Genomic DNA, 27,927 nt, shown 5'->3' with positions numbered 1-27,927 from the left:
TCCTTGATTCGTTTATGCTTTTGCTATATTACTTCTATACTGTCCCGAAATTGTACTTGTTAGCCTGGTGGTCCTTGTAGAAGTATGTTGTGTTACCATCACGGAAAATGCTGCTGCTTTGCTGTGGACTGTCACTCACTCAACTTTGCCTGCCCTTCTTGTCTTGTTTGACGCCACGTGCCTGTGACTGCGCTGAGGCACTGGAAGAACAGTGCAAGCGTTCATGCACTTCGTCTGAGCTCAAGGCCTCTATCCTGTGTGGGAGAAATACGATGGCTTATCCGTAGTCACTGTGCGCCCGTGGGCAGTGGCTCCCAGGGGGAGGTGATGTTGTAGGTGTAGTGTTTTCAGGTGCTTTAGAAGAAACGGAGATGATGGGAGCTGCAGTACAGGTAGCGGAGAGGATTGAAAGGTAAAGATTGGGAACATTCTTCTGCAAATGAGGGCTGAGACTGAGGGTGGATGAGGCTAATAGAGGGAGGAAAGCCCAGGAAAAGGATGAGAAGCTCCCTGGATTTATGGAGTGAAGAAGGGAAGACCGGGATGGAGGAGGAAAGGGAACAGCAGATTACATCCCTGGTACACGCAGGGCTCTGGAAAAGGAATTAGGAGGACGTAACATTTTAAATGCTAAAGTAAGAAGTTTTGAGAAGGAGGGACGGTCAGGAAAGAATGTTGGCCCACTCTGTAGGAGAGTAGAGAGGTGCACGCGTGCCTGTGTTTAAAAAGGCAGGGCCCTTGTCAACGCGTAAACTGGAAACTTCTAATATAGGAAGAAAGAAGGAAAGGCAGGGGATAACTTAGCTGTGATTTTGTTGTTTAGGGAGAGGCAAGTTTGAATTTGGGAATGAATATAAAAACAGGTCAAACATCATTAAATAAAAATAGGTCGGGGTAAAGAAAATTTTTGTTTCTCATTAGTGTGGAGATTGGGATGCAATTGTGATGTGAAATGTCCCCGCTACCTGCTGGACAACCCGGGCTAGACGAGAGCCATCTGGCCCCTGCTTTCTCTCCCCTTGTTCATTAGTATTATTACTTCTTTTGTTGTTGCTTTCCGCCCTGTATACATCATTTATACATTTTTCCCCCCCAATTTAAATTGCTTAAATTTAAATGAAGGATTTTATGATGACTTCGTGGTATCTTGTAGGATAAACTTGCTTTCCCGTGGGCAGGAAAACAAGTTTATGTGACACAGTTAAGCAGTACGGACACTTCTTATTGCCGTGAGACAAACTTGTATGTGAGCTCTACCCGTGTGATTTCTTTTTTTTTTTTTTTTGTAATTTGAATGTTTAAGTACCGATTTGCGTACTACCTTTTTGTGCAAGATGCGGTTAGAGCTGACCCCATGAATCGTTGCATTTCATGAGTACACTTTGTGTACGGACACCGTGGCTGCTAGGTGACAGGTGTTGTCACCAACGCTACTTAAATTCTCATTCTCATTACCTTTTGAAAAAAATGAGATCCGCCTGACCTCAGAAGAACTAAAATGACCTTGCTCACTACCCAGCAGTCCCCAGCCTTCCTCTTAGAGTCTGATTCTGAAGCCTAGCTGTTGCACTGTCTCTTCAGGACTGTTACCCTCCACAAGCTTCTCTTTTTTTACTTTGACGAGTTGGGGACTTTTTCTTTCTGGAGAGTGCATTCCAGTTGTCCCTGCTGTTTGTGAATGGTAAACTGTTCTTGCCTTTTCCTTCTCTCCCTTTGTGTGGTGCGTAGTATTATCATCACTCCTCACCATCTTTAATCTGTTGTGCTATGACATTGGTGTACTAGCTTTCATTTAAAATTTCTCTTGAAGCTTGTCACATTATTACTGTTACTTGGTAAACTTTAATGTGGTAATTTTCTCATTTCTGGCTGTCTTTAGTTATTTTAAAAAGGTTATTCTCGGTTTCATTTGTGCTAAATACATCAGTTTTGGTGTCATATTCTTTTAAAGTAAACAAAATTGCTGTTTAGTCCATTTGAGGGAGGATCATGTTAATTTATCATTATCCTTTTGTGAAGTACCATTTTATTTTGTGTATTTTAAAATTTTCAGAAATTAACGAACTATTGAAATAATGCATATGTTTTTGTACTTACGGTAGACTTGAGAAACAAAGCCTCTGTACCTAAAACTGTCTGGATGTTTTTGTTTTTCAGATTCCTTGCATATGTTAGAGCACGTAAGAGATGTATTTATGATGTGTTGCTTTTATTCATTTCTTTTTTTCCTTGAACAGAGTGCAATAGAATCTCTTTTTGGAGCCTCATTAACTGGGATTGCCTATTCATTGTTTGCTGGGCAACCTCTAACAATACTGGGCAGCACAGGGCCTGTTCTCGTGTTTGAAAAAATCTTATTTAAATTCTGCAGGTAAGAGCGCTCTCCCTGTCACGTGTGTTTGCATATGTGTGAAATGGTGTGTTATAATGTTGACTAACTTAGGTAAAAGGATGTCATGTTTGGTAGCTGGAAAGTAACCTTCTCTGTGGTCAGTCCTACCTTGGCCTTCACCTCCCTCCTTTCCCCTCCTCCGGAAACTGTAAATGAGGACAATAAAATTGCCTTTGAGTGTAAAAATCAACTGTTTTGGATAGCCACATATTTGAGAAGCAATAACCATGTTTTTGGGCCATCAACTTGAAAGCATTAAGAAAAAAATTTTAATCTAAATTGTTAGAAGTTAGAAAGACAGATTCTTGAAGTTCCCAGGTTGACCCTATCATTCAGTTCTGCTTCCCAGCCAGAGATTTGGGACAAAGCTGTTCACAGTATAGAAGTGAACACAGGACCCGGCGCAATAGCGCAGTGGTGAAAGTCCTCACCTTGCACGCGCCAGGATCTCATATGGGCGCCAGTTTTAATCCCGGCAGCCCCGCTTCCCATCCAGCTCCCTGCTTGTTGCCTGGGAAAGCAGTCAAAGACGGCCCAAAGCTTTGGGACCCTTCATGTGTGTGCGAGACCCGGAGGAGGTGCCTGGCTCCTGGCTTCGGATTGGCTCAGCTCTAGTCGTTGCAGCTGCTTGGGGAGGAACCATCAGACAGAATATCTTCCTCTCTGTATATATCAGCCTTTCCAATAAAAATAAATCTTTAAAAAAAATAAAGAAGTTAACATAGAATACTGTAATGAATACACCCTGGATTTGACTGGCTACCATTGTTCTTCTCATGGCATAATTGCAGTTGAGTAATTTCAGTCTGAAACAACGTGGTATTATTAAATATGGGATTTTTCTAACACTCTGATTTCAGTCTTGTGCTCACTAAACCTGATTCCACTTTCCATCTTTTGTGCAACATAGACTAGTAGAGAAGGGGATGAAGTGATGTGAACTCTAGATGCTCATAGTCATTTCTTATTTGAATATAAATATATGGTCCACAGCCATACCAGCCTGAACGCGCCCGATCTCATCTGATCTCAGAAGCTAAGCAGGGTCGGGCCTGGTTAGTACCTGGATGGGAGAATATAGATATAAGGAAAATGACATGAAATCACCACGGGGGAGGTGACGGAGGCAGTTTCCTCGTGGTTGTGTGTCAGGTTGCTGGCCGGCTCGTGTGGCTCCAGGATCTCAGGGGCAGCCCGATCTGGCTGTTCTCTCCCTCTGGTCTGTACCTGTCCATCCTTGTGAACACTTTCTAAGTGACATCTAATGGGTTTGAAATTTTTTTTTTTTTTTTTTTGCTTGGTACATCATGACTATCAATCTTCTAGGTGAGTGTAATTTAATAAGAAGCTGGCCTTCAGTTGAAGTGGAAAAACATACAGGGCATTTGATAGTCATTGTCATTATGTAATTCACTCTTCAGGAATTTTACGTCGCTTTGCTATTTTTATTGCTTTCTCTGAAAATGTGTAGGTACAAATGCTACTGTTCCACCCAGCTCTGTTGATCATGTCTACTTTTTTTGTTTCTAAACAGAGATTATCACCTTTCCTATCTGTCTTTAAGAACCAGTATTGGTCTTTGGACTTCTTTCTTGTGCATTGTCTTGGTTGCAACAGATGCAAGCAGCCTTGTGTGTTACATTACTCGGTTTACGGAGGAGGCCTTTGCCGCTCTCATTTGCATCATATTCATCTATGAAGCTTTGGAGAAGCTCTTCCACTTGGGGGAAATCTATGCGTTCAATATGCACAACGACTTAGATAAACTGACAAGCTACTCGTAAGTATTTCTGTTTCCCCACTAATCTTAAAAATGTGTTTATGCAGAAATTTCCAGAGCCCAAGGAAATGGCTGTTTTTGCAATGTGGTTCGCATTGCGTGTAGTGAGCGCCGACTGCTTGGTACCGTGTGCTGGCTACCGTGTTTTAGATTAGATTTTGCCGGTGCATGAGCACAGCTGACCCAATTGTAGCACGCTTTGTTCGGTAGAACAGCTTATGCAAGGCTGTCTGCTTGGTTTTCCGTTTGAACTAGATGGGCCAATTTTAGGGATACGTTTGTGTGTGTGTGTGTCCGTCCGTGTGTGCCCTCAAGTGTGCACTTCCCTCACATTCATTAGTACTTTTAGAAACTTGATTGTTTCTACTCAATTTTTCAGTAGAATTTCAGTATATTCTCAATGCTATTGTAATGATTTATTAGTGATAAGAAAAGCATGAAATAAAAATATTCTTAAACTACAGAATAAAACTTTGAAATAAAAATAATTTTCAATAATAAGCATAATGAATAAAATAAACATTTAGAAAATTTTGTGTAGTAGTTTTAAAGCTTTGCAACAGATATTCAATGAAAAGGAAGGCAGGTTGTGAGTCTGAATTCGGGTTCCGATCCACAGATACACACGAGAGAGCGCGAATTGTTGTTTTTTACAGCCGTGCTTGTTGTTACCCTTGGATGGACAGTGGAGCAATGTGATTAACGGAAGATAAGGATATAATTTTTCCTCCCACCCACCTAAGCCTCAAGTCCTGTACTGCCCCCTTCCTTCCATACCTTGGCCTGTTCCTTCTCTCCCTGCTGCATCCCCTTCCTTGCTTGCCTGAGCTTCTCAGCTTTGCTGAGCCGAGCTAAGGGACATGAGAATTCCTCTGAGGTGGTGACTTATTTGAAAATATTACTGATGGCTTTTGTTTTAGCATTTTGATGCATGATATATCAATGCTATTTCTTGCTCTTAAACATTTGGCTTTTGAATGTCTTTTTGGAGGGATTGGGGCCTTCCCCCTCCCTTTCCTTCCTTGACGTTTATGACGCGGGACGGCTGTGGATAGTGTGGGAGCACTGTCTTCTTCCGAGAAGCTCAGTAATAACGTGTAACGGACATTCATTCTCAAACCGTCTGAACATCAGCAGGAACTACTTTAGAAATTCATGTCATCACACTAAACAATATTGTAGTCCTTTTTTTTTCTTAAGATGAAAGTGAGGCTCTTGGAAGACTGGCCTTCAGTAAGCAGTTATGTAAATGATTAGAACCTAGGTTGACTTCACAAGCCGTCTTTTCCTTTTCTCTGATAGTTTATAATCCAGTTGGAAATACTCATGTCTGTTTCTTATTTTTAAAACCACTTTTAGAAGTTTATTTGCTCATGAGTTTCTGGTTTTAGAAATAGTTCTAGACTGAGTGGGAGTAGGTTGGGCTTGTAAAAGTACAAAGAGTGAATAGTAGGGTGACTCTTGTTGAAAAAATATCCCTGTTTTGGGGTACGTGCAGGTGGCAGTAACGAAGGGGGTTGCAGAGAAAAGATTGGGTAGAGAATAGTCTTGTCTAACGTGCTGGTGTATTTTCAGATTTTTGAAGAAAGTGGGAGGTGATATCCCAGTCCCAGGGATGTGTTTAAATTGTTTCATTAAGTAAACATTTTCTTGGTATTCACACTACTTAGAGTTTATTTATATAACCCAAACCTTGTTCCATTCTGTTACTTTTTCATGCATTTCCATCCTGCTGTCTCTAGGTTTTATAATTGGGAAACAAGTTAAAAGCTACCACATTACCACATTGTATAACTGATCTAATCATATGTGAACATGAAATGCAGAATCCTTAAAACTTTTTCCTATTCTAAATTCTTAGGTGTGTGTGTGATGAACCTGCCAACCCTAGCAATGAAACTCTAGAGTTTTGGCAGAAAGAGAATATAACAGCACACAGCATTTCCTGGGGAAACCTCACTGTTTCTGTGAGTATGATGGAATAAGGGATTTTTGCAAATACATGTTCATCAAGTTCTTTAGCTTTTGTTGATTATACCTACATTTTCTTTTTGATCTGGGTTCTATCATATGCCTTCAGTAGATAGTGTTATTTTGATTAATTAGCACTTACTGTTTTTCTACACATTCTGCACCAGAAAGTATAGGCTGAAAAAAATAGGAAGCTGGTAGGTAGGTGAGATTAAGCTATATTATACCTGACTTCCAAAGTAGAATTTTTTAAAAGCTTTGAGCCTCTGATTTCTTGGTTGCTGCCTTTATTTTACATGATAAAGTCAAGGAAATGCTTCTTGGGGTTGCGGCTGCATACCTGGGGTTTGTAATGATGGCAGCCTGTTCCCTGTGTCCTGGCTTCTCCAGAAGGCTCTTCTGCTTGCTGGACAGTTGACTCGGACACTGTCTAACGCTGTGCAGTGAAAACCCGGCCTTCCTGTTAGGAACTGCTCTTCTTCCAGTGGGTAGACACATGTAGTGGGCACCTGCTGGATCCTGAATATTCTCGCAGGAGGTTGGTTAGATCTATGTTGCGGTACTTCCAGGGTTGGGAGTTGGGGCTAAAGATGCAAAGCATTAATAATCCCCATTAAAACAAGATTCCCTTGAACTCCCTGGTGCTTTTTATCACACATAAGCAGCTATAAGCCATTTCTCTTTCATAAAAGGTGATAGTTTCTAAGTATTTCATTGAAGGATGTCATCTAAATTTTTATCCCACTGACAGTTATGTCCATGCTATCCTGTACAATATTCATCTGCTATTTAAGGTAAAATGAACTCAAAGCAGATGTCCCAGTTTTTCAGTTGACTGATCAGGTTTTATATATTTATATATGTTTTTAAATTCTTTTCCATAGTTGAGAGGTTTGCATACCCATGTGGGGAGGGTCTAAACTGGAGGAAGGTGGATTTCAGTTCCTTTTTTTTCCCCCTCCAGTGTCAGTAGGGCACTGTTCCTGGCTGTCAAACTAAGTTAGCACCTGGGGATGGTGGACCCTAGATAGCCTGACATGGGGCAGAAAGTTCTGAGGGTTTTAGTTGAGTGATTCTTAATTGTTTTGAAATGTTGTCACCTTCATTTCACCAGGGTTGAGAAAATCTTTCCAAGGTCTGTTGGCTGAGCATGTCTTTCTCAGTGGTGAAAAAATTTTGGCTTTCCATTCTCTGTGAGGCACTGGACTCTGCTGGCTAGACGAGCTGGTTGCATGTCCTCTTGTGTGTATTGTGGGTATGCTGCTCACTGTAGGAGTAATAGCAACTTAGGAGGCCCAGTGCTGATGCCTGCACTCCAAGGTTGGACCACAAATCTTATGGTTTTCCCTGAGTTACTTCAGGGTTTTGAGTTCTATGGTCTAGATGGGAAGTTCCTCAAGAAAGCCTTCCTAGAAGGTCCTCAGACTTGACTCTTGTATGTGCCAGTTAACTCAGGATCAGGTTTGGTCCATCTCTTGCACTAGCCATTTTAAGTACCAATGGGTGAAGCTGCCCGGTCTGTCCCACCCCACCCCTATCATGCACAGCAGCAGGTGCTGCAGCCTCGTTGAGCCAACCCCCAGTAACCTCCACCAGGCCTGCCTCCAGCCCCAGCTTTGATGTGGACAGTTGGTGCGGTGGCCCTGACCAGTCCAGCTTATATGCCATCCTGGCTCTCGCACAGGGCAGCAGATGGTATGGCCTGGCCCAATCAAGCCTGGACTGCTCTTGCCCAGCTGCCAAGCATGTCGGTGGATGTTGCAGCTTTGTCCAGCTCACCCCCAGCTCCGGCTCTTGGGCTTACCAGCAGGAGCTGCGGCTTAGCAGGGGAGCTCCCTTACCAGACCCATTTCCAACCCTGGATGTTGTATGTATCGGCAGGTGCTGTGGGCCAGCCGTGTATAATCCACCTCTAGTCTTGGTATTCACTGGTGGGCACTGTGGCTTGACCTGGCCTGCCCCCAATCCCAGCTATTACTGGCAGGAGCTGCAGCCTAGCCCAGTTTGGGCAGCCCCCAGCCCCAGCTGTCATGTGAACCAGTGGGTGCTGCAGTCTTGTCCAGGCCAGCAAACCCTCAGTCCTGAGGCTCATGCATGCTGACTGGTTTTACAGCCCAGCTTGGCATGACCCAGCCCCAGCCTTGGCACTCGCCAATCGGTAAACATAGCCTGCTGTGCCTGTCTGTCACTAGTGAGTGCTGCAGCCTAGCCCAGCCTTGCCTGTCTATAACCCCAACACTAGTGTGAACCGGTGATGCTGCGGCCTAGCCCAGCCCACACCCAGTTCAACCAGCCGCATTTCAACTACTCTGTCACTGTCTTCTGTATTAGCATGGATAAATAGCATCTCTAGTACAGAAAAGGTTACTGGATATACGGATTTAAATAGTAAAAGTCATCAACTCAGTTTATTTAACATTTTATATTTAAGAACATTTTTTTTTTTCTGGAAGGTGAGTGCTTATTTAAGGCTCAGATGTAAGTGATTTTTGTTAAAAAGAATTCATTTCATGCCACATGTATTAGGATGTTTTCTTATTGTAGATGTATGTATTTCCCAGAAGTCCAAAAGGGACTATGTCAAGAATTTGGTTTGGTTTTGTTGCTTCTTTTGGTAATTTGAGCCTTTATTTCTGTGATCCATTGAGTGGATTAGGATTATTAATCCTGGCACATGGATCTTGAATATAATGGAACCTTGAACTGTTTGTTTTATGTGTGTGTATGTGAACTTTAATCAGTTTTAAATTGAGCCCCAAGAAAGTTTAAGTAAGAGTAGGGGTTTTGGTGATGTGTGCCTTTATTAATCTCTAGTTCACTTTTGATTATTTTCTCCCCTAAAGGAAAATCAGAGTCAACTCTGTGTAATTGAATTGGACTACATAATGTGTTAGAGGCATTACCTAATTGACTTTTCTGGTAGAGGAATTGTAGTAAATTTTTACGGTCCTTATTAGTAATTTGAATTTAGTCATCTTTTTTTTTTTTTTTTTAAACACAGCATCATAAAAGGGCTCAGCAGGACTGCTTTTATTTTAAATTGCTTGCTTAGGAAAAAGACGGCAGATTTGTGGGCTAGCAAACACACACAAAAGGAAGAATTTTAAAAATAATACTCAGCCTTCTATTAAGGGGAATATGTAATTAAAAAATAATTTACAAAATAGCATGTTTGGGGGATTTAATACATGAGCATTAATATTTGAACTTCATATGAGTGTTGGAAGTAATTGCTGGTATGTTGCAGTTGACCTATCAGTGTCATACCTTGGAGCATCATCCTGTGTCCTACCGTTAGTTGTGTTTTAAAGCCGGTAAAGTTCCTTAGTATTTGATTGGACATCTGAGAAGCCTTTCCCTCTTTGTAGGAGTGTAAAGGCCTCCGCGGGGTCTTCGTGGGACCGGCGTGCGGGCCCCACGGCCCTTATATTCCCGATGTGCTCTTCTGGTGTGTCATCTTGTTTTTTACAACATTCTTCCTGTCTTCATTCCTCAAGCAGTTTAAGACCAAGCGTTATTTTCCCACCAAGGTAACAGGAATGTAAACTGGGAAACCTGGTATAAAGTGGTTTTGTCTTGGTTTTCTTGTTGTTGTTGTCTTGTTTTTTTGTTTTCGTTTCCTTGGCTTGCTTCTGGGAGGTCAGTTTGAGGTTAATACTTTACACCACATAGTTATAAAGAAATTACTCACAATGAAAAAAAAAATGTACATTGCATATCCTAGCTCAGATGTGAAGGTAAGGAATGGTACTATGAGAGATGGGCAGGGTTATTTGTGAAACCTATTTCTTTGAGACAAGAATTAGGTATTTCAGTGATAAAATGCCATACTTTCTCGTGATGTGTTTCATCTGTCAAAGATGCGGATTATTTAGAAAGTAGACAAGGCGCCTCTGTGTCTATATTAACGTGATCCCTTCAATGTAGGTGCGGTCGACCATCAGCGACTTTGCCGTCTTTCTTACGATCGTCATCATGGTTACGATTGACTACCTTGTAGGAGTGCCATCTCCTAAACTTCATGTTCCTGAAAAATTTGAGGTAAGGATGAAGGCAGGCAGCGTTTGGGAGGTATTGCCTCCTAAATCGTCATTTTAAAAATACATGTCGTTCCTCTGAAGAACTGTTTGAAAGGAAAAAATTTTATGCATATTTTTCACATAATAATAAAGAAAAAAATGACCACTTGAAAAGGAACAAGTAAGCTCTTTCAGCTGAGGAAGGGATCAGGAAGCTGGGGAGAGGGAGTGTTTTCTTTGTGGAGACACCGAGGGCCCTGGAGCCGAAATTCTTGATGGACATCTGAGAAATAAAGAAAACCCTGGATTCCTTTGCAAAGAGGTTTACTTAAAGCAGAATTTGGAAAAGTAGCAGTGAAGCCCTAATTAAGTTCTTGAAAGGCTCATGTTTCTAACAGTAATTGATGGAAAAGGTCCGTGGAACATTTCCCAACAAAAGAAGTCAGGTGTATTCTGCAAGGAAAACTTAATGCAAGCATTCACTTGAATTATTTGCAAATGTTAATATCTAGATAAATGTAAATGTATTCATTTTCATATAATCATTGTTAGGGTCCACAAGTGAAGGTTTAAAGTGATTAGTCTGGAAGCCAGTGCTCTCCAAAATCAGCTGTGTGAGTAGAAAATGACCATCAGAAATAGCTAGAACGTCTGTTGATGTTTCTAAATTTAAAAATAATAAAAATTGAAGTTTATGATATTTATAATCCGAGTTTTACCATATGGATAAGTAGTGATAGAACTATAGTACATAATAGATGTATCTGCTCAGTTATTTTTATTTTACTGGAGGCCTTTATTTGGCAGCGTGGATACTGAATCAGTGAAGAATTTTATGTCATTAGGAAATGACTAGGATGTAAAAGTCATTGCATTTTTACCAAATCTTACTGGAATACACAGATTTACTGAACAGGAACTAGATAATCAGTATTACTTCCAAATATTGACATGATATCTTGTAACCCTGGCCTTCCGGCCTGGTGAAGTGCCAGATTTTCCTCAGCAGCTGTGTAGGGGACGTCCTGTGCTGGCCACCAGATCTGACGGAGTAGGGACTTCTGAGGTTGTTAAAGCAGCTTGGTTTAGGGGTTGATCCACTGGATGGTTTGATTTCACATTATATGATTCAGTATGTGGGAACATGTTGAAAGGAACGTCAGTCTCTCTCTTCTTGCCTAACCTCTTCAAAATGGAAAGCCTTTAAACCACAACCCTCCCTCGTGTCTGACTCCAGAGCCTGGTGGTCTCCGCAGTGAAACAGCTGGGATGGTTGTGCTTCCCTGGCCCTCCCTCGTCCTGTGGTGTTTTATCCTCAAGAAAGCTTATCTGGACTCATGTAACAGCATAATCATCTCAGAATGTTCCAAGAGGGTTTAGGAAGAAGCTTCAAGATCCCTTGAGATGAACACCTAGAAATTGTAAAAATAAGTTACTGTGGCTATATTTTATAATATATAATATATTATGTAATATACTGTGGATATATTTTGTAAGTCTTAAGATCAGTCCAGTTTGAAGGCGGAGAGAGTGGCTAAGTCGCATGACTTGGGGCATACCAGTGGGAATGGGAGGAATCCCCAGATTGACTTTACAAGTAATTCACCATACGTCCCGGGATTTAATGCAGTTCTTTTCTACCCAGTTGCCATTTCTTGTTAAACATTGTCTGTTGTGTAAAGAAGTTGTGGGTAATAGGAGGAAGAGTCTTTTTATTACTATTACTTTCTTTAACAGCCTACAGATCCAAACAGGGGCTGGATCATAAGCCCATTGGGAGACAATCCTTGGTGGACCTTACTTATCGCTGCTATTCCAGCTCTGCTTTGTACCATTCTCATCTTTATGGATCAACAGATTACGGCTGTGATCATAAACAGAAAGGAGCACAAGCTGAAGGTAACCCAAGCTTTACCTCGAGAATTACCAGCCTGTATTTTCGTAAGGATCAGAACTTGAGAGAAGATGTAAAAATCTTATTTCTTTCCACAAATCATTTAGCATTTTATCCTGAAAGATCAGTCGAGACTCGCAAGTAATGGTGTTCATTTCACTTTTCAGAAAGGAGCTGGCTATCACCTGGATTTGCTGATGGTCGGCGTCATGTTGGGAGTCTGCTCTGTCATGGGCCTGCCGTGGTTTGTGGCTGCAACCGTGCTGTCGATCAGTCACGTCAACAGCTTAAAAGTTGAATCTGAATGTTCTGCTCCAGGGGAACAACCCAAGTTTCTGGGAATTCGTGAACAGCGGGTTACAGGGCTGATGATTTTCATTCTAATGGGCCTGTCTGTGTTCATGACTTCGGTTCTAAAGGTAAAAATCTCTTTCTTGAAATATTTCTAAATTTTACTTGTCATGACATTTATTCTTGGTTGTGTGAAAATGAACTATTAAAAACTACTTGAAACACCTAAAATTAGTTTCGTTTCATCCAGCCGACACAGAAAAATATTTGGTAAGGTTTTTAGTGTAGAAAACCTGTCAGTTGTAGGTCAATCACCATGTAAACGAATGTTAGCAAAGATGAACCAATTCTGGAAGGAGGTAATTAGTGGCTTGTTTAAAGGAGAATATGTCTAGAAGATTTTGTAGGCTTGAAGGAAGAACAACTGAAAAATGAACAGAAATTATTTGACCAATATGAAAATAGTATTTCCATCTAGTTTTGCATTTTGCCTGCCATATTGAATCTTATAAGTTTCTAGAAAGTAACTAATAAACATAGGTAAGTATTTCATGTGGAATTTTCTGCTCGTCATGGCCTATATGCTGTTTAATAAATGAGTGTATAAACTGGATAGGTGTAATGCATGTGTATTGCCTTGGCCTCCTTTCACGAACCTAGAAGCAGCCCATAATTTATTAAATATTTGTTGAGTGCTTGGGTCGTTACATATTGAAAACAGGAATGAGTAGAATTGTAGCCTACTAACTTGACAGTCTGGTAAAACAGGAAAATGGATAGTTGTAGAGGTGCTTGGGAACCAGAAAGGAAATATTTATTGCAATTTTAAAGGATGCAGTCACTCAGTTATGAAGGTTGCCTTTTAATCTTAAATTTTTGCAAGTTATTTTCTAGAAAACAGTTTATTTGAAGGGCAGACAGGCAGACCCAGACAGAGAGCTTCCCTTCACAGTTTGCCTCCCCTGAGTGCTCACAGCAGTTTTAATCTGGATGCAGGTCTGGTATAGAAACTAAAGCACAGAGAGGTTGAGTTTCAATTAAAAAAAAAAAGGAATTGAAGCCAAGTACTTTAGTGTAGTGCAGTGGTTCTTCCGCACTGAGAAGAATGTAGAAGTTGTGAGGGACTTTATGGAAATATTAGATTAATGCATTATTCGTTCCTAAAGGATCTGTCTTATTTTATTCCCATAGTTACTAATGGGTTACATTCTGTATACTTATTAATATGAAATTATTTCAGCAACCTGAGTTCTAATGGTGACCATTGCTCCTGCAGTTTATTCCAATGCCTGTTCTGTATGGTGTTTTCCTGTATATGGGAGTTTCCTCACTAAAAGGAATCCAGGCAAGTCTTACCTATTTTGTGATTCTGTTGGAAAGCTTTAATGTTTACAATTTGTAAAGATTGTCTAAGTGATGGTTGTGAAGTATTCTCAGGTGTTTGGGTGCAAGTTATTTTTCTAAGTGGTGACTTCGAATACGTGCTTGCCAATTGACTGTTGCTTGCTGTACATATTTCTTTCTGGAGAATGAGATCATGCACCTGGCGTGGCTCTGACGAACTTGTAATTAAAGCCAAGGAAAGCTTATTATTATACTGTTATTACAGGAGGAAGGATTAAAAGAATTGAAATGGGGGAAAAAAGTGCTGTTTCTAACCTACAGAATAATAGTTTCAGAAGACAAAAAGAATACGTTGAGACATTCATTTCCTATAAAAATGGTTGTACCTGCAGTGGTGTGATCCAGTGAAGTTTATAAAGCCTGGACCATAAATTGTTGTCTGTGGTTCTCAAAACAGTCTTTGGAAAAGAATAGAGGAAGTTGTTGTTTGTTTGGCAAATAATCCTTGGAACCACGGCTAGAACTCAGTAATTTCACCACTCTGTCCTTTTTGTGGAGAAACCTGGCAAAACATGCGTAATAGTCATGTGTTAATGTCAGACATTTTGATCAGTCCAGTTAGCACCGCGTGCACACCTCTCCCTGTGAGCTAAGCATGTTAGCTAAACTTGCCAGCTAGTGGGCAGGCGGTCGGCAGGATCCTCCTCTCGGGAAGCTTCTCTGTTTTTCTTTCAGTCTGTTTCCATTGTTGAGAAATCTCATTATGTCATGGCTGATTTTTTTTTTTAAATAGTTTTGTGAGATAAGTAGGATAGATGCTCTCTTTTTTTTGTTTTTAATATTTTGTTTATTTGAAAGAATTATGGAGAGAGAGGAGGTAGTTTTTTTTTTTTTTTTACCAAGAAGTTACTTTTGTGGAACTGGTGGTATTAAGCTTGGAAAGAACCCTAAAGGAAGTACAAACTGTTACTCTGTGGGATTAAATGATTTATAGATTTGGTTATAGTAGATAAATTCATCCTAATTATTTTGATATACTCCAGATTAAATGGTAATAAGTTGACTGTTGTAATTGCTTTGCTTTTCTCCCTTCTTGAATGCAGAGAATTCTAGCTGAATCTTTTTTTTTTTTAAGGTTTATTTATTTTTATTGGAAAGGCAGATTGACAGAGAGAGATCTTGCATCTTGTGGTTCATTTCCTAGGTGCCCACAATGACTAGAGCTGAGCCAATTCAAAGTCAGGAGCCAGGAGTTTCTTCCTGATCTCCCACATGGGTGCAGGGTCCTAAGGCCATAAGTGGGGAGTTGGATGGGTTTTGGAGCAGCCAGGACACCAGCTGGCATCTGTATGGGATACCAGCATTTGCAGATGATTAGCCAGGTTAGCCTTCGTACGGATCTCCTGAACCATTCCCTTACACTCTGAGAACATGCCAAGGAAATTCCGGTTTAAATTTAGTACATAAAACCCTAAGGCTGTGTGTATAATTTCTCATCCCAGATGGCAGAAACTATTTTGTTGAGATTTTTTTTTTCCCTGTTTTTTCATCCTGTGCATAGTTCTTTGACCGTATAAAGCTGTTTGGAATGCCTGCTAAGCATCAGCCCGACCTGATATACCTGCGCTACGTGCCTCTCTGGAAAGTGCACATCTTCACGGTTGTACAGCTCACCTGCCTGATTCTCCTGTGGGTGATAAAGGCTTCGGCTGCCGCGGTTGTTTTCCCCATGATGGTAAGCCTTTTTTTTCTACCCCCCATTTGGTTTTCGCTAATTCATTATATGTTTGTTGTGATGATTCTTTTGTTTGAGAAAATGCTCATGAGAATCCATTGCGTCCCATCGTCCGAAATCAGACAAGAAATACCTCATTTACAGTAACTTGGAGATAAAAATGACAAGTTAACGACAGTATTTTCGGAATTGAAAATGTGGATCCTGCTCAGAGAAAGTTTCATCTTTTGGTTTTCTCCAGAAATGGCTGCCACTGCCAGGCCAAGCAGAAGGTGGAAGCTTGGAGCTTCCTTTTCCAGGTCTTGTATGTAGGAGGCTAAGTCCCTGGGTTAGCTTCTGCTGACTCGCAAGGGAGCTGGGCCAGAAGTAGAGCAGTCCAAACCCAAAGCAGCTTCTTGGGCTGGATGCCAGCCCTGGCACCAAGGACAATGTTCTGTAACTTTTTCAGATATAGACCAATCCCCAGTCAACAAGGTACGAAGAGTGTAGATGCCTTCGAGGGAGTTAATCTGCCTGATTAAATCAGTGCATGAAAGTTGGTTAGGTACATGACCGCAAAGAAAAATTAAAAATTCTCAGGTAATATCAAAACAATCACAGGTGAATTATAAATAATAGAAAGTCACTAAATTAAGTATTTGAAATTAAACTCTGTTCTAAATAAATCTAGGATAGAAACCTGAGTTTTAAAAGTTATGAAAAGGCAACTTATAATGATGTCTATCTGAAACTTTGAGCACATCTAAAGTTGTGTTCTGAGGAATACTAGTGTTCGTGTGTGAAAAGCATTGTAGCTCAGAGGCTAAGAATAGGGGGCATGTATTGAGAACAAAGACATGAGAATACCAAAGATAAGGCTGTAGTAGTACAAACCTAGGTTATTTGTATAATCCAGTGAGTAAGAGTAATTTTTCAGTGAAGACAGGGAATCCCAAGGGTAAAAGAAGGATAAATATGTGAAGCTACTTCAGGAAGTTCATGGACATATACATTATAAAAAAAATGATACATGGGATGTCAATGTTTTTCGCACCAGAATTGATTGTTTTCATGTTCTGTGAACTTTTCTTTGAAGTGCCCTTGTCTTTGACCATAGATAATGAAATGTGATTACGGGTTTAGAAAGTGTCATAAACAGAGTAAAAAATCACGTTGTAAACAGGGAGAAAAATACTTGTAAGAGCATAAGCACATAGAACATTTTTATCCAGGCCTCCCAGGCGTATGAATTAATAAACAGAATCAAAACCAGTGGAAGAATTGGAAGATGGCAAGGAACACAGAGGGGTATCCGCCTAGCTATTCAGTACTGGAAGCCACACTCCCACGGCTAGAGGCAGACAGATGCCTCACTGTCTAACTTAGGATGGCAGAGATAAAACTGAATGCTCCAAGCAGGCCTCATAATGTTGTTTCTGCCAGGTTTGTCAAACATGTACTTAACATTTGTACATCGTTTCACTCTCATGCTTGACTTACCTCCTGCTTTTCTGCAGGATGCCAGAGGGCTTGCTTGAGGAGAGGTCAAGAAAGCCACCTCCTGTTTTCTAACTTTATCACATTCCGCCCCCCCCTTTTTGGGGGTGCATTTTATAAAGATAAAAAAGATGGCTCAGTTGCTTTTTGAGATGAGATGGTGTATGAAGTAATTTTTCTTCAACACATGACATGTTTTTTTCATTATTTATAATAGTTTATTAAAAATTAGCTTCTTGAAGTGTTGTAGCTTATGTCGCATGTTCCTTCGTATCCCCTCCTCCACTCTTCTAAGGTTCTGGCATTAGTCTTCGTGCGCAAGCTCATGGACCTGTGCTTCACAAAGCGAGAGCTCAGCTGGCTGGACGATCTGATGCCAGAGAGTAAGAAAAAGAAAGAAGATGATAAGAAAAAAGAGAAAGAGGTAAAAGAGAATCTGAGATTTATAATATCTCTTTCTATAATTTGTATAATAAGCAGGCACTATTAATAATCACTTTGCTTGAATCAGCTCCTTTCTTTCACCCTCGTAAGCACGCTGTACAATGTGGAAGCATATATTCCCTTTTCAGATGTAAAGAAACTGTGACGGTTTAGGTAACTTGTGGCAAGCAGGGTTTTATTTTATTTATTTGAAAGGTAGAATTACAGAGAGGGGAAGACAAAGCGGAAAAATCTCTTCGCTGGCCCACTCCCCAAATGGCCACAGCCGGAGCCAGGAGCTTAACCTTGGGAAGCATCCTATTACTTTCTCAGCCACATTAGTAGGGAGCTGGATAGGAAGTAGAGTAACCTGGACTTGAACTGGCACTCTTGGCAGTCTTACAAGGTGCCAGTGCTGCCAGCAGCCGACTTAACGCTCTGTACCATAGTGCCAGATCCTGAAACTTCATGTGCTACTATTAGTTGATCTGTATACTGAGATTTAAGCATGAAAACTGTGTTCTAAATTGATCATTTTAAAATTTTTAAAAATTTTTTTTTATTGGGAAGAAATATGCAGAAAGCTCTTCCATTCGCTGTTTGATTTCCCAAATGGCCAATATGGGCAGAGCTTCTGATCCAAAGCCAGGAGCCAGGAGCATCTTGTGGTCTCCCAGTTGGGTGTAGGGTTTCAAGGATTTGGGGTATCTTCCAAGCGTGTGTTCATAATTGCTAAGAGGATTTTCAGCCATGCAGATATGTTGAGACAACACAGGTGTCAACAGTGTGGGTTTCTTAAGTCCTTTCCGTTGTCTATTTTAACTTTTTCTCTTGGAAAATAATTTCTTTGTGTGTGTCCTCTGCAGGAAGCTGAACGAATGCTCCAAGAGGAGGAGGATACTGTGCACCTTCCTTTTGAAGGGGGAAGTCTCCTGCAGATCCCAGTGAAGGCCCTAAAATACAGGTGAGATAGTGTTCGCCTGTAAAATTTGCCTGTTGTACATGCTAGGTGCATGAGTAAACCATATGATATGTGCCTCTTTGAAATATTGACTTCTATTTTTAGAAAGGCAATAAAATCAAAAGTCTGGAGTATCAGCTGAAGAATATGCCCTTCGAAAAGGAGCTTCTTTTACTCCTCTCCCACCTGGGTTGTAGGCAGGAATGAAGACATGGCTCAACCTCGGACCAAAACCTTAAGCTAATCTGCTTGCACAGTTGACAACATTTCTTATCTTGCAACATCTCATATGTCTTAGGGAAGTTTCACGAACCTAATGCCTTGTAGTTTCTAAGCTTTTAATTATTCTTCATGGGTCTTAATGGAAGCCGTGTATGTGTATGTGTTGGTGTTAGGATATAATCTATTTGAAAGGGTTACAGAGAGAGAGAGGAAGGGACCAAGAGCCATCTTCTAGTTCAGTTCCCAAGTGACCACAACAAGCAGGCTGAGCCGGGAGCTTCAACTGGGTCTCCCGTGTGAGTGGCAAGGCACAAGCACTAGGGTCGTCTCCCGTTGCTTCCCTGTGTCGTTAGCAGGTGGCACACTGATCAGCACCCATATGGGATGCCAGCGTCACAGAGGGGAGCTCTCCTGTGCCAACTCTAGCCCCCTGAACGGGTAGATGCTGACGAATGAGCTCCCATAATCTTCTCTGCTGTTAATTTTTGTCAGTGATATTGTTGTGTCTGTGCATGATTGTCCCTCAATTCTTGATGGACTTTGAACTAAATGCCTGGTGTAGAGCTCTTCATGTTTCCAGCTATGGCTTTGTTAATGTTTATGTTTCTTAAATGAATCAATAGATTAACCTCATCAATTGTACTTCTAAGCAGAGTCTGGGGACTGACTTTCATGTCTTACATTCATTGTTATACATGAGTACTTTTAAGTGGAGTCTGATAACTATAAAAATAAAGGATATGGTTTTTTTAAATTTATTTAATGAAATAATGATGTGAGCTATGATTCATAATGTTTTCCTCAAGAGTTAAACATCATGAATGCCAGGGTATGGTTCCTCTAGTTACTTGCTGGAATTCTACATTTTAAGTGTTTTTGGGTTACTTGCTTTGCAGAACAAATGAGACAGTACATGCCAGCATTTGGAAACCATAGGATCCTGTAAAATACGAAAACAATTTGCATAATATGGGCAAGGTTTTACTTCTCACATTTTATCTGAGAGGATGAGGAGGAGTAAAATACATCTTTTCTTCAAAAAGAAAAAAAAAGGCTAGTTAATTTCTCTAATGGATATTTAATTATCTAATTGATACGAGGCTATTCGGAAGGTAGGAACTTTGTTAGGAGTTGCTCCCTTGAGTTCCGTGCGGTTGACTGCCGAGTAGCAGGCTCCCAGGGTGAGCGGTTCTGAGCTTTGAACCTGCTAGATTCCCAGGGACGGTTGAATGACCATGTCCTTGCGCCTCGAAACAAGGATCAGACTCAGGGCACGAACAAGGATAATACTTTAAAAATGATTCTTAGTCATTCGTAACCTGTCTATTTATTTAAGCATTTTATTGAAGCATTTCAATGAAATACAGCGCTCATATGAAAATATTATTTAGCACGTCATTGTTAATTTTGTAACTTGATAATTGAATTTGTAGCTTGTTTGGGTGAACAAGGCTTATAAATGTATTTCTGTTCATTTCATAATTTTGACATTTCTTGTGACTGACAACTTTGAGCCCAAATGAATTGTTTATGGTTAGCATCATTATTGGATTTTGGGGTCTTCAATTTTGCAGTACATTTGCTTCTTTTGTAATATATTATGTAATATTCTGCTCTTTGAATTTTGAAAATGGCCCCATGACGCTAAAAATATGGATACCAGTCAAACACATTTATTGGGTGTTTTTTATCTTACCTGTTAGATTATTTTCAGAGCTTTGTTTTCCAATTTTGTAGTGTTACCTTAAAGTATGTAAGACAAGGGCAGTAAAAATTGTGGCTTTGTTTCTTTTTTTTTTTTCTTTTGATGAAACAAACTTGAGTCAGCATCACTTCCTAACTGATGTGAATGCTTTGTAAGCACATTAGTGTATTCTCATGTTGTTTTGATCCTATACTGTCTGCCTGCAGCCAAGATGATCGGGAGGCACCATAGTTATACCAACTGCTAAAATAGTACTAGCCAAGCCCCGAATTGAATTCTGAGGTTAAACCCAATCCTAATTGAATTGGTCTCACGATTGGTTTTGATTGCAAAGTCGTGTACTTCTCTGAGGCCTCTGTAACACACTCTAAAATTCTCATCTCTTGCTTGACTTTGATTTCAGTGCATGGCAAGGATTTTCTGAGTTTTAAGTTGATGGAAGCAAATAAACGCTAAGACAGTAAAAATGACGGTATGGATGCTTTTGCCAGTGCTGAATACTAACCAGCAAGTGTGTTTGTTTCTCAGTCTTGATCCCTCAGTTGTTAACATATCAGATGAAATGGCCAAAACCGCACAGTGGAAGGCACTTTCCATGAATACTGAGAATGCCAAAGTAACCAGAGCTAACACGAGGTAGTTACAACCATTTATGCGTTTTCTAACTGTAGCTGGTGTTCATTCACTTACAGAGAGCTCTGCAGTAAACTGTTACAATTAACTTACCTAATTCGTGTTCTCCTTCACCAGCTTTCCCTTTTCTTTTACTGTGTTCTAGAATCAGGTACATGATGGTTATTTGTTCTTCAGTTTACAGTTGCCTGTTTTTATTATAAATATATATAATATACACATGCATATTATACATAAAATGTGTATATATACACATGTGTATATGTATATGTGTGTGTGTATTATATATAAAAGTGAATTTCCTAATGCTATTGAATGAATCAAAACCATAAAAATGCCTTTTTAGAGATTGTATGAATAGTGTAATTGAAGAGTACCTCAATAATACTGTCTAATCCAATGAAATAGAAAAACACTATTTTCCCATTTACGTTGTTCTGATTCAGGCACATCTTTTCCTTAGATGAGACAAATGTTTTGTCCAGGAGACTTTAGGGAGAGGTTTAAGCCTTTGACATCCATTCAGAAATCCTACAATGGATATATCATATTTTGCTGTTGCTGTGAAGTCCTAAACCTCAGGAATTCTGTCCTAACAATAAGTAGCACCTTAGGTCTCCGAGGTCCGGCGCCAGGGCCTCGCTACTTCACATTCAGCAGACACTTCTTTGTGCCAAACCCTGGTTTGAATGTTACTGTATTCTGGGCTTTTCCAGCTCAGGCAGTCACATAGCCATTTCTTTGTGATTTGCCATCCAGTTTGAGCAAAATAATTGAGAATTTTTTTTTTTTTTTTCATTCTTCCACTGCCCCCCCACTCTTTTTTACATCATTTTGCTGCCTAGCCTCCGTCATTGTATGGTTTTGTTTTCTGTAATCATTCTGTAAGTTCCGGTTTTCCGAGTGAGGCTACTTCCTCTCTTCGCTCCTACCTTTAGCCTGGAACAGTTTTTTAGTTAATTTTTTTCATTTTCCCATCACTCTGTGCAGGCACTATTTCACTATGAATCTTCTTGCTCTTGTCAGTATCCTTGGCCCAAGATGGTAGTGTATTTGTGATAAAAATGCCCATCTGAAGGGAATGTTAACATGTTTTAGGCTATTGCCTTTTATATTTGTCTCTGTGTTCAAGACCACACAGGAAGAATATTTTGCTATAGCTTATAGCAGAAAATTTTGGGGAGAACTTCACCTTCATTATTTGTGGAGAAAGCAACAAGCCATAGTACATTTTTTACACCTTTTTTTTTTTATTAGACCTTGGGCATTCATGTGCTGAAATTAAGTCCATGTGCATGGAATCACTGTTATTGATATTAACTTGACAAAGTAGTATGAGTTTGTTGATCTTGTGTTTTTACATCAGAGTTGGTAAGAGAAATCTTGTAAAACAAAAAAACAAGAAAAAGAAATGTTGTGAATTTGGTGAGTTTTAGAAAAAATTGCTTGATATTTATATTAACAAAGCGTGTGTGTTAATGGATTTATCAGTCAAATGTTAGTGACTATAAATATTTTCATATGTGAAATAAAGCTAATAAGCATATTGATACTGACAAATTTTGAGGAGCCTGTTTTCAGCTTCAGAAAAACATGAATTTCAATCACAGTTGGTTTTTAAAAACTAAGGATGTCTAGTTATTTTCCAATTTATTTAACTGATTGGACAAAAAGGCAATAGAATGTTAACATAGTAAGTTTTTGGTATTAGTAGTTATCTTAAAAGGCTTGATGTTGACCATTATTAAAATCTAGCCTTTGCTCATTTAAAAATGACCCATTCTCATTCTTTTGTTTTAAATAGCCCTGAAAAACCCATGAGTGTGAAAATAAATTTGGAAGATGAACCGACAAAGAAATACATGGATGCTGAAACTTCATTATAGAACTGAACTCAGAGGAATTATATAGAGACATTCATATATATATATATATAAAAAATGTGTGCGTGTCATGTCACTATATATAACGATGTTGTATGTCATGCTGTTGGTGCATGACTGCTGGGTTCTTTGAAGTAGTGTCTGCAGTTTGTTATGAGCACCATGGAGACTGTGTATATAATGGAATAGTCTCCTAGAAGTGAGGTACATGGTTCTTATCATTCAAATATTTATTCTGTTGGAAGAAAATGCTTTTTTTGTTGTTCTGCTATACAAAGACGGGGGAGATGCATTCAGTCCGTTTTCCTGAAGTCTCCGTTCATCAATGGTAATTCAAAGCGCCCTTGAGTGACATATGCTTTGTCCGTGTATTTATAATTTGTTTCCTATATACTCACAATGATGAAATAGTTTATGGCAGCGCTTTATGGGAATAGCAGGGGGTCTTTATGTGGGGAAAATGGCAACAAGGCTTCCGTGTGTGTGTGTGTATGTGTGTGTGTGTGTGAGAGAGAGAGAGAGAGACAGAGAACGAGAGCACGTTCCTGTTGGTGCAGCTGTCCACCATGCTTCACAGCCAATGGCAGGTTCTTGACCATAGGAGTGACCGTGGAACAATGCAGACTTTCTAGATAGGAGCCATCGTTTTCAGCCTTTATGTTGTGGGAAAATGTTCTGAATCTTTAAGCTTCCATATCCACATTTCCATTTTGACAGGCGAATAAAATTACAGTTGATTTTTTAGTTTAGCATCCATGCCAGGCATAATTTTAGGAGCCACAAAAATACCAGTTTGTAAGTTTTGTTACTTTTGGAGAAAACCCCTTTTTTGAGTCCCTAAGCTGTTTTTAGAGCCCCTGTTCCCACTCAGTTTTCTGCGTTAACTCTCTTTAACTTAAAATGGGTTAGTTGGATCAGGTTCAAGTGTTCTGTTATTTCCTAACATAAATAGTGTAATTAAAAGAATGAGGCCTCAGAATTCTCTCATGGGTTTATAATCAGTATTACTTTTTATTCAGAAATGCCTTTTCCCTGTTTGTTATTTCTATTGTATAGGTTATTTAATAAGTTGTTACTTGCAACTTCATTTTAAACTACTATTTATTTCAATTGATATGCTTATATGACATAAATATTTGAAAGGGTAACAAATTTATAATGAGTTCTCAGTGTACCTATTTGGTGCTCACTTGCGTTTGTTATCTAAAAGCAGTTGATAGATTTTGCATCTTTGATATAAAGTACTGCCATATTTGTATTCACAAAGGAAATTGGACTTTTTATGTATAGCACAAATTGATGGGGTTTTTTCTGTTTTGTGGTAGGATTTGTAATTTTTAGTTTTCCTGAGCTGTTTTTATCTTCTGACAAATATTTTTAGCCATCTTTGATGTAAACCTAGCTCCTCATGAAGTAAGTCATAAGCCTGTAGGATTGGATGAATGGGGTTGTGAAACTGATTTGGCAAGAGAATAATTCAGAAAATCAAGACAAGGATTGAGAAGCCTCAGAAATACTGAAAATGGTGACACGAATATCAGTATCCACATTTCAGTGAGATTCCAAATATCCCCTTTAATTATTTCTAATATAAATGAAAAACCATGAAGAATTGATCATGAGGCATGCCAAAAGCTGGTATTTTAGCAGTTCCTAACTAGCATTAAGTAATGTAGTTTCCCCATCTGAGACCATGTGGTTCAGTTCTGGTTAGAACGGACTGCGCTTCTTGCTCAGGTGAGCTGTTGGCAGTGTAGCTGCTTTTCTCTGGACAGCATGGCCGGGATTACTTGGTACCACCTGAAAAGGGAGTTAGGCTCTGGGCAGCTGATGGAGAATTTCCCATGGTGCTTCTTGGTGATGAGCTTCCACTGAAGTGATTGCTTTTTATTCATAGCAGCAGAATGATTTTCCGAGTTCCCAGTATTTGCTGCTATTTTTTAAGTCCCCTTCCCCTCTGAAGTTTCTGAACAAGAGGATTTCCTCACCTCATTTCCTTGTGCTTGGACTTTAACAGGTTAACCATTGTACTTGTTTTACAAGGAAGTGATTTTAAAGTATAAAACTGAAAACTACCTGGGATTGTAAGTGTTCTCTCTGATTTTATTTAATCATGTATCACAATTATAAGTGCCAGAAAAACCATGACTTGCAAACTACTTTGCACTCAAAACATTTTTCTGTGTTCCCTGATTGTTAAGCATTTCTGCTTCCTTTTGACTACTTGACTTGGAAAGTGATCTGTCAATGACTACTCCATTGAAGAGCGAAGTAGTAAACTGCTTGATTTAGATATTTCTTCCACTATTTTCCAAGAAACATCAGTCATGGAGAGCATTCATTGCAAGACAGTGAAAGGTTTTTAAATGTTGCCTTAACTAGGGTGTGTAATGAGCACTAGTAATCGCTACGTACTGATTTACCTCATGGTGCAAAATAATTAAACCTGCACAGATTCCATTTGCAAAAATAAATTCCCATAAACAGCCCTGCACTTTCTTAGCTGCCTTGATTTCCAGAATGGAGCTTAGTGCTACTGAATCCCCTGGCCACCGGGCCGCCTCAGGATAGTCTCCACCCTGTTTTATTTATTTATAGATGTCTGTTTACAAAGACTATAATAAATCCTGGTGTAGATCATCTGAAATTTACTTTCTTCTCAGTGCTGTTTCAATCTAACGTAGTAGCTTTTGAGAAACAACCAACTTTCTTACAGAAAGGGATAACTCCGTATATTCTGTAATTATCTGACATACTCTATAAGTGACGCACACAATCTTTCTAAGCCGTGTGGGTGTGTGGGTGTGTGCGCGCGCGAGAATGCTTCCAATGTTAAAAATCTGTTAGCATTGTTTTAAAAAAGCTGTAGTGTCCTAAGGTTCATATTTGCCAAGTCTTCTGTAAACTTTTAGACAAAAAATTTTATGTGCTAATGGATGCATTTTATAAAGCAGATTTGTCATTTTCTCTATCCCAGAAACACGAGTTTCCACATGAAATATAAAAAGCTTTTTATTTTTTTTTTCCTTTCACAAAGGCAGGTTCGAAATTCTGTGAAAAGCGAAATGGTGTCTGAGCCTGCGGTGTAACACGTGCATCCGGTCATGCCAGTGCTCAGACTGCGGATGTGTGAGCCTTTGGTCACTCAACAATGTCTGTGTTATGCGGCTTCAGTCTTTTATGTAGGTCACATCCTGGTTATGCTGTACTGTGCAGATACGTGAATCGTCTTCTGGTTTATTGCAACAGCTATTTATTTCTTAGAAAGTAAATTATAAAGACTTTAAGAACACTTAAGATTTAGTGTTCAAATTGCAAAATTTGGGGAATTTTAATGTAAAGTCCATTTTCTGACTTGAAAAAGAGTTGATTGTAAGTAAATAGTTAGAATCATCTACACATCATTTTAAGAAGTTAATTAGCACATATTAAGTTCCATGTTTGACTTGATTTTAAACCCCAGTTTTGTTTTTAATCATATTTTTGCACATGGTTGATTTTTGTGTTGTGGCTTTTATTTGTTTTTATTACTCAAGGCTTTTGTTCTTGGGTTTTTTTCTCTCTTTTTTTTTGGCTGGGGGGAGATTATTTTCCAATGTTTACTGTGTTTAAATAAACAAATGAATTTTACTGTTCATTTATATGATATTTGATACCTTGGTGTAATTTCACAGTACAATTCCAATTTTTATGGCTTTTATAATATTTTCTTTTATAGTAAAATCCAAAGTAAATTAAACATTTAAATTGTAAAACCGATGTTTTCATTTTTATGAAATACAGGTCTCTACCAAGTCTATAATGTGAATGATCCTGCCTTTCAAATTTGTTTCATATGTGTTAAAAGAAAACTATTTTTTTGGAGATGTTATCGAAGTTGAAAGAGCAATAAAAGTCTACGTAATTATTTGTTGGCTGTTGTCCTTTTTTAATCTTCCTCAGCTGGTTGTGGGTAGAGGAGGAGGGACAGTGATTTCTGCTTCCTGCTTTCTAAAAATCCATGAACTTCAGAGTCAGAAAAAGAGGGAATAGTGAAGATGAGGCAAATGTGTACCAGGTCGAGATCTACAGGTGAAAGCTACATATTATGGAGGCTGATCCATTTTTTTTCCTAGAATCTTCTGATCCGTGATCAGACGTGTTTATCCATCGCACCACTGGCCCCATCTCCATTTTTTTCCTATGTTAAAGACACGTGTTCAGTTTGAATTGAATAGGGCCCTACCCTAGACTAGAAGAAATTGTGCAGGAGTTGGATTGTGGTTAAGGTGCTCTAGGAGCTCCCACCCCACCTGCAGATTCTACACTGATCCCATCACTTCCAGCTCCGGCTATTTAGGAAACTTTTTATGGCTGTGTTTCTGTTTTAAGTCTAAACTAGGATGAAAAACATGTGATGTGAAGTGTAAATGAAATAATAGGTGGGATTTTGTAACAGCCCAATGCGTAATTAAACATTGAATAAGTTTGTTCTTTTCTATGGTCTTTAAAGCTCCAGAATATCAAATACCTTCTTTATCTTGGGCGAGTCAGGAGTTGTTTTTGGTTGTTTTGTTTGTTTGACACTTCTGAGCCTGGAAGGCTAAATGACTTGCCCAAGGCCATGAGCTCCAGTTAGTGAAAGGCTAAGATACAGACCTCTCTCACATTTCACTGCTTGGTATTCTCATTTGTTGTATAGAAGATATTTGTTGAATTCCTTTTCAGAGGTCATGTTTGTCTTGAAAGGGAATTGATTTGCTGTTAGTCCACCAGTTATTGAGACTGAACACGCCAGCGTGAAGCTGCTCCTTCCCTCGTATTTTATTTCAAGTGCAAAAGACAGTAGCCCTGAGGCACGGTGCTGCTACATCACAGCCATAAGCACTGCCTTATCTGTCGTCCTGCAGCCTTGGGGCTGCACCCAGAGCGTTCTCTGGTTGCTACAGCAACCTTGGCAGCGTCACCCGTCGCCGTGGCGCTGGGCACTTAGCAGCATGGCTGCACCCGATTGGCCAAGACGCCCCAAGGGGACAAAGCAAGGAGTGTGCGCATTGGCTCAGCCAGCGCCGGTTGATGGCCCGAACGAGGATTTGATTGAAAAACCAACGGTGCGGCTGGCCTCGGTGCCCCTGAGGTTGAGGGGACCGAGAGTGAGCTGAGGGGAAGGTGGAGGCTGGTCGAGATTCCAGCGGACCCTTGGTCCAGAGCAGCAGTAG

The 27,927-nt window shown here is 39.7% G+C and overlaps 1 protein-coding gene across 3 annotated transcripts in view; it reads left to right on the top strand.

The window, feature by feature from the left end:
• Nucleotides 1-26,633, top strand: part of SLC4A7 (solute carrier family 4 member 7) — a 77,308-nt gene extending 50,675 nt beyond the window's left edge. For all 3 annotated transcript variants that reach the window (XM_040963749.1, XM_040963767.1, XM_040963757.1), the window contains 13 exons: nucleotides 2,238-2,371; nucleotides 3,927-4,172; nucleotides 6,034-6,139; nucleotides 9,512-9,673; nucleotides 10,071-10,184; nucleotides 11,900-12,061; nucleotides 12,224-12,475; nucleotides 13,624-13,692; nucleotides 15,253-15,426; nucleotides 17,198-17,326; nucleotides 18,192-18,289; nucleotides 20,742-20,849; nucleotides 22,651-26,633. In XM_040963749.1, the coding sequence (XP_040819683.1) occupies nucleotides 2,238-2,371; nucleotides 3,927-4,172; nucleotides 6,034-6,139; nucleotides 9,512-9,673; nucleotides 10,071-10,184; nucleotides 11,900-12,061; nucleotides 12,224-12,475; nucleotides 13,624-13,692; nucleotides 15,253-15,426; nucleotides 17,198-17,326; nucleotides 18,192-18,289; nucleotides 20,742-20,849; nucleotides 22,651-22,732 (1,836 nt within the window). In that variant the 3' untranslated portion in view covers nucleotides 22,733-26,633. The remainder of the gene's footprint in view (nucleotides 1-2,237; nucleotides 2,372-3,926; nucleotides 4,173-6,033; nucleotides 6,140-9,511; nucleotides 9,674-10,070; nucleotides 10,185-11,899; nucleotides 12,062-12,223; nucleotides 12,476-13,623; nucleotides 13,693-15,252; nucleotides 15,427-17,197; nucleotides 17,327-18,191; nucleotides 18,290-20,741; nucleotides 20,850-22,650) is intronic.
• Nucleotides 26,634-27,927: the final 1,294 nt, after the last annotated feature.

The sequence above is a fragment of the Ochotona curzoniae genome, unplaced genomic scaffold (genome assembly GCF_017591425.1).
Source record: "Ochotona curzoniae isolate NIBS_2020 unplaced genomic scaffold, NIBS_Ocur_1.0 contig_1302, whole genome shotgun sequence".
Taxonomy (NCBI): domain Eukaryota; kingdom Metazoa; phylum Chordata; class Mammalia; order Lagomorpha; family Ochotonidae; genus Ochotona; species Ochotona curzoniae.
The sequence above is the reverse complement of the archived record's forward strand: the minus strand, read 5'-3'. Positions and strand labels throughout refer to the sequence as shown.